This window comes from Leucoraja erinacea, chromosome 25 (genome assembly GCF_028641065.1).
Source record: "Leucoraja erinacea ecotype New England chromosome 25, Leri_hhj_1, whole genome shotgun sequence".
NCBI classification, from domain to species: domain Eukaryota; kingdom Metazoa; phylum Chordata; class Chondrichthyes; order Rajiformes; family Rajidae; genus Leucoraja; species Leucoraja erinaceus.
In genome coordinates this window covers 22,296,041-22,301,536 of record NC_073401.1, presented here as the reverse complement: position 1 = coordinate 22,301,536, position 5,496 = coordinate 22,296,041, and the positions used below count along the sequence as shown (strand labels likewise).

Below are 5,496 nucleotides of genomic sequence, written 5' to 3'. Positions count from 1 at the left end.
ACCAGCTGATTTACTCCAGATGTTTGTGTCTATCTTTGCTTTAAACCAGCATCTGCAGCTCCTTCCCATTCATTAAGACTTAAGTCCAGGTTGCTCATGTTACGTGAAAATAATTGGGAATAAAGCTTGGAATAAGGGAAAAGCGATTTGTGACAGAGGTCAGGGGTTTGTCCGTGACTGATTGTCCTCTAACTATAGCATATAGTTCCCTCATTGTTCGCTATTAACCCCGCCCCGTCCTATTCTCACCCCCTCTCTCTCTCCCCTCCCCCCCCTCTCTCTCTCTCTCTCCCCCCCCCTCGCTCTCTTTCTGCATGTGTCTATATGAAGCTGCCGTGCACTCGTCGCATCTTTCTGTAGATATTATCTTGCTTTATTGAGAGTGTTGTTGCCCAGTTCCAGTGTAATACCACCGTGAGACACGTACACGCCACATACAAACTCAGTGGCAGTTCTGCTAACGCCAATAATCACCCCGTTTCTTTAAAGCTGACAATCAGAAGAAATAAAGAAGAAATAAGGTGTAATGTTTGTAAATATTTAAATACAAACCCCGTCACCGATTAGTGTGAAAGTCACGGCCTTCTGTGATGAAGGATGGAGGTGCCATGCTTAGTGCGAGGGGTGTAAAGGGGAGGTGCGAACAACCCATCAGTTTACAGAAACCTGCTGATATGTTGGGAATTAATGGCGTTTCCAAATTTCCAGATTTCCACGTATGCACACGTATTTTATTTAATTATGTAGCGGTACACCTTGTGAACAAAGACATATTTAACAAACCCTGAACGCACGAGGCTGGTAGGGACGTTTTTGATTTTTTTTTTAAACAGCCTGAAACGTCTAATCTATTTCTCACTTCCCACATACCGCCCGACTTACTGAGTATGAACAGTATTTTCTGTTTATTTCTGTGATAATTTGGGGTTTAAGACCACGTTTGCCCTGCTTGGTTTATACGGTTCTTTGGCTGAATCATGTTGCACAAGAACTGACAAAGCGCTGTAGAACGCGTGGTATAAATGGACGAGTGGCCCACTACTGTTGTACGATTGTAATTAGTGATCGAAATAGAGAAAGAAAATCAGTGTTGCTAGCTCAAATCTACGAGACAACGCAACCCGTGTTAAGCCATCATGGTTCGGGTCAGAAATAAAACTGAGGGAATCAACAATGCATTTGAAATGCGTTTTTTAAACTTTATTCAACGGCTACAAAGATACCATGGGTACAATAACAACATCCATGCTGTTGGATAACGCAATTGAATCTACTTGATGCTTCATTCAAGAACGACATTCTTTCGAAAGAACTACATTTAAAGTGAACAAGTCATAAAAATCGAAGTTTCAACTACAAATGGCATTTCTGAACGAAAACACTGAAGTCCAATACATTACTAACTTTGTCACATGGACGAACCCAATGATGATAAACTAACTTAGTCAGGTCAGCCTCACGTTTCCAACATCAGATACAGCTGGATCTCTCGATATTTGTCTTAAGTGGGTTTGCCTGAGCCTGGTGTTTAACCACACAGGAGTAAAGGTCGTGTAAGTTCCAGTCTGAGGCTGTCAGAGTCAGGTAACTGCTGAGACTGAACGTGTTGTCCTTATCCTGCTGGATCGGGCTGGTCTCAACGTCGCTATTTCTTGCACTGCCGTCGACTGTCCACTCAACGGCGACCGAGCCCGGATTAAAGCCGTTCACCAAACACACCAGGGTGGCGGTGCCCTTTGAGGTAACTTCATCGGCTGAAGGCGGCAGGACCGTCACGATCGGTGCCCGAGGATCTGTTTAATAAGAAGTCACATTTAATTGGAGAAATGCTGTCGTTGAGATATCATTATTTACCGAAAATACATCTCATTAAAGCACTCATTTATTCATTTATAGAAATGTCGTTTTATTCTCGACCTATTTCAAACCATTATAGTGTGTTTATTTTAATTGGGTGAACAATAAATAAAGTGCGTGAAAGCAACTAAAATAGATCCTGTCTACCCTCTGTATAAACACCGGGAAACCATCTGTGATAGATCATGGCTGCAGTATTTTATAAAACTGAATACATTATTATAACTTTTATAATGTTCATTTTACTACACATTTCCGGATTTACATTTATTTAAATATATCAGCAGATATAAACGATTCGCGGTCGCGACATTTATAATAACAGATTTAAACTTATTTAATTGTCGGCACCATTGAGATGGAGGGTGACGCTATTTATGTTCGGCAAAAATATATGGAAACTAGTCTTCGAAGGCCACGGTCACCGATTCGCAGATATAGTTCACAAGCAAGAATTACATTGTAGTTCGAATGTTCATTTAAATTTGAAATACACGGCTGCGTCCACGAAAAGCTGCTCTACGTATTAAACACAATTTCTGAAGGAAATGTGCGAAACTTTCTCCTTTCGCATTTGGCATTTTGATATCCTTGTTCAACCCGTCAACCGGATTTTTGACAGTGTTGAATATTGACGTTGGTGAACCCCGTTACCCAAGCAATTTCCTTTCATATCTGGACAATCACTGCAAATATTTCCGCAATTTATTGAACGAAGCTCAAGACAAAGCATTAGCTCGCTTTCCCAGTCATTTCACTGAGTTATGTCCAAGTGAACTCGGAACATCTGTACAGCAAGATCGCACCATCTGCACTGAAATACAACTGGCCCAATCACGTATCATGTGAACTCAGGACATTAAATCAAGCAATATCTGCATTAAAATAAAAAGAAAACAGCGCGCTGTTCGAAGAATATATTTTACTTACCGCCAATACCCAGCCTCGTTCCTTTACCGAAATATAAACCACTATCCCATTTGGCACAGTAATAGTCAGCAGCATCCACCGATTGAACGCTAGATATTGCGAATGTTACAGAGCTGCCTGACACCGAGATGGAAAAACGGTCTGGAATGTCCGTGCCTTTATAAATGGTGCCGCCGGTAGTATGGACGAATAGATACTTGGGAGTTTTGCCAGGAATCTGTTGGTACCACGAGACATAGTTAGCGCCTGAACTGGTACCCGATATGGTGCAGGGTATTTGAATGTTCTGTCCCGTAGAGGTGGACATCGAAGGCGGCTGAGTTACTGTAACAGCCGCGCTTATGTCTGAGAAAGGAGAAATATCAGAAAAAAAAGAAAATTGTTAAGTTTGTTGAAGTGTGGGAGGTAATCCCAAATTAATGGTGAACAGAAATAAGTATAATGTCCAGGAAAGTAAAATACTCACAAACTGCGCAAAACACCAACGCACCGACCACACGGATCCAATAAGACATGTTCATTAACCGACTGAGCTCCGATGGGGCGGCAGTTTCCAGGACAAGTGGCGTGTAATCTTGCTCTCTGGCTCTCTTTATAAATGGAATGACGATATGTCACCGTGTGTTTAATTATCCAAACCAATCAAACCGGTATGCTCGTCGAAGCCAATCAGAAATTGCCAGATTCTTCCTCAAAATATTCGCCCCTGTGAAACACGCAGGTCTTATTTTAGAGACTTGTGTTTCTAAAAAGCTTCATACATCCAGCAGAATGAAAAGGATTGTCACAGTTGTCCCTTCTTTATAAACAAACAATCTATAATGTTCTGTATGAACCCTCCGCATATATACACTAAACAGATTGCGAGTTTTAAATATTATATTCGGTAACTGTTTAATCAACAATGAAAACGGAATAGAAATATTTTATCTAAACGGACCAACTGAATCCGTATCGCTGATTTCCTTCGCTCCCTCACCCGCTGAGTTTCTCCAGCATTTTTGTCTACCTCCGTATCGCTGAACATAACATGATCACAGTCACAGCATCAGCACTGTTTTATTAAAAAGCACATTAAATCTATATTTAGATATCTTTGTCATTTTAGAAATGATAAACCCCACAGGCTGCCCTTCTACTTGTGTATCAGATCATTTAGAAAGGACCTGGGGAGACAGGACATCACCACAGATGTCAGTAAAGTTGCAGTTTTGGAGGCAACTTACACTACCCGATGTGTGTCGCGCTTGGAAAAGCGGTCTGTGATACTCTCCTATTGTAATGCGCAGTAATTCACGAAACTTGCCTCGACTCAAAGTTGAAAGGTTGCCTGTACCAAATTAATGCATGTATGAGTGAAGTAAAAGGGGTCATATTGGCTCTCACCGACCACTTCCAGAATTCTTTCGACTTTGTAGTACGACAGGACGTCAGGAGGTCTACATACAGCACATCCATATTCAATTAAAGTTGAATAGAACACGGGCACTCCAGCTATCTGGCAAAACTGACATGGGACAAACGTGAAGAGCGGTTTTCGGGAAATAGCGGGTGAGAAATATGATTATCATGAATAATTGTCCTTAAATTGTCATTAAACTAGATTAGTTTAGCAGTGAACATAACTGGTCAGCGATCCATTAACTTAACCGTTCATCCTTTCACCACTACGTTTTCCCCATGACCTGCCTGGGAGTTCCGGTTTCCTCCCACACTACAAAGACAGATTGGTAGGTTCATTGGTTTGGTAAAATTATATATTGTCCCTAAAGTGTGTAGGATCATGTTAATGTGCGGGGACTGGTGATCAGTGGGTAGAAGTGCCTTTTTCCGCGCTGTATCTCCAAATTTAAAAAAAAGTGACTACAATTTGTACCAGCCCCACCTGCCCATTGAGTCCATATCCCTCCAAATCAGTCATATCCATGTACCTGTCTAACTGTTTTTTTAAACGCTGGGATTGTCCCTGGCACAACTACCTCCTCTCGCTGCTTGTTCCATACACCCATCTGGGAAAAAGTTACCCCTCAGATTCTTATTAAATCTTTGCCCCGTCACCATAAACCTGGTCCTCAATTCACCTGCTCTTGGCAAGAGACTGTGCATCTACTCGATCTATTCCTCTCATGACCCAATACACCTCTATAAGATTTCCCCTCATCTTCGTGCGCTCCAAGGTGTAGAGTCCCAGCCTACTCAACCTCTCCCTATGGCTCAGACCCTCTAGTCTTGGCAACATCCTCGTAAATCTTCTCTGTGCCCAGCTTGTCGAAATCTTTCAAAAAAGATGGTGCCCAGACTGAACACCTTACACTAAATGCGGCGTCACCAACGTCTTATACATCTGCAACCAGACCAGAGAAACGGTCTAAATGAGGTCGAGAAAGAACATGAGATATAGAGCGGGGGTCAGAGATAAATAGAAAGCAAGGTGAGGAAGGACAGAGTATGAATTGCAATGGGTACAGTTGAGTTAAAAGCAGCGAGGGCGATATAAAGTACAGAAATTAACAAGTGCATGGACAAAACAGGAAATTTAAAAACAAACACATCTTTGACAGACCACAGACGCCCAGGCATACATAATGGATAGGGGGGGGGGGGGGGGGGGGGGGGGGGGGGGGGGGGGGGGGATGGCGAGAACATAGTTCCTCTGATAGATTTCAACTGGGAGATCGGCCCAGTTGCAAGCACATTCCCGTATATTTA

General features: G+C 42.4%; 1 protein-coding gene across 1 annotated transcript; it reads right to left on the bottom strand.

Annotated features, from left to right (window-relative positions):
* Positions 1-1,174: 1,174 nt before the first annotated feature.
* LOC129709061 (immunoglobulin lambda-1 light chain-like) lies at positions 1,175-4,411 on the bottom strand. The gene is made up of 3 exons (XM_055655162.1): positions 3,254-4,411; positions 2,788-3,132; positions 1,175-1,793 (listed from the first exon to the last, which is right to left on the bottom strand). The coding sequence occupies exons 1-3, from the start codon at positions 3,306-3,308 to the stop codon at positions 1,471-1,473; spliced, it is 723 nt and encodes a 240-aa protein (XP_055511137.1). The 5' UTR covers positions 3,309-4,411; the 3' UTR covers positions 1,175-1,470.
* Positions 4,412-5,496: the final 1,085 nt, after the last annotated feature.

What these genes read in the sequence shown, in the direction of transcription:
- LOC129709061 (XM_055655162.1), bottom strand. Translation starts at nt 3,308, where the DNA reads ATGAACATGTCTTATTGGATCCGTGTGGTCGGTGCGTTGGTGTTTTGC. An exon ending in GTTGGTGTTTTGCGCAGTTT is followed by an intron (nt 3,133 to 3,253) that starts GTGAGTATTTTA and finishes CTCCTTTCTCAG; the next exon opens with ACATAAGCGCGGCTGTTACA. An exon ending in AACGAGGCTGGGTATTGGCG is followed by an intron (nt 1,794 to 2,787) that starts GTAAGTAAAATA and finishes CTTATTAAACAG; the next exon opens with ATCCTCGGGCACCGATCGTG.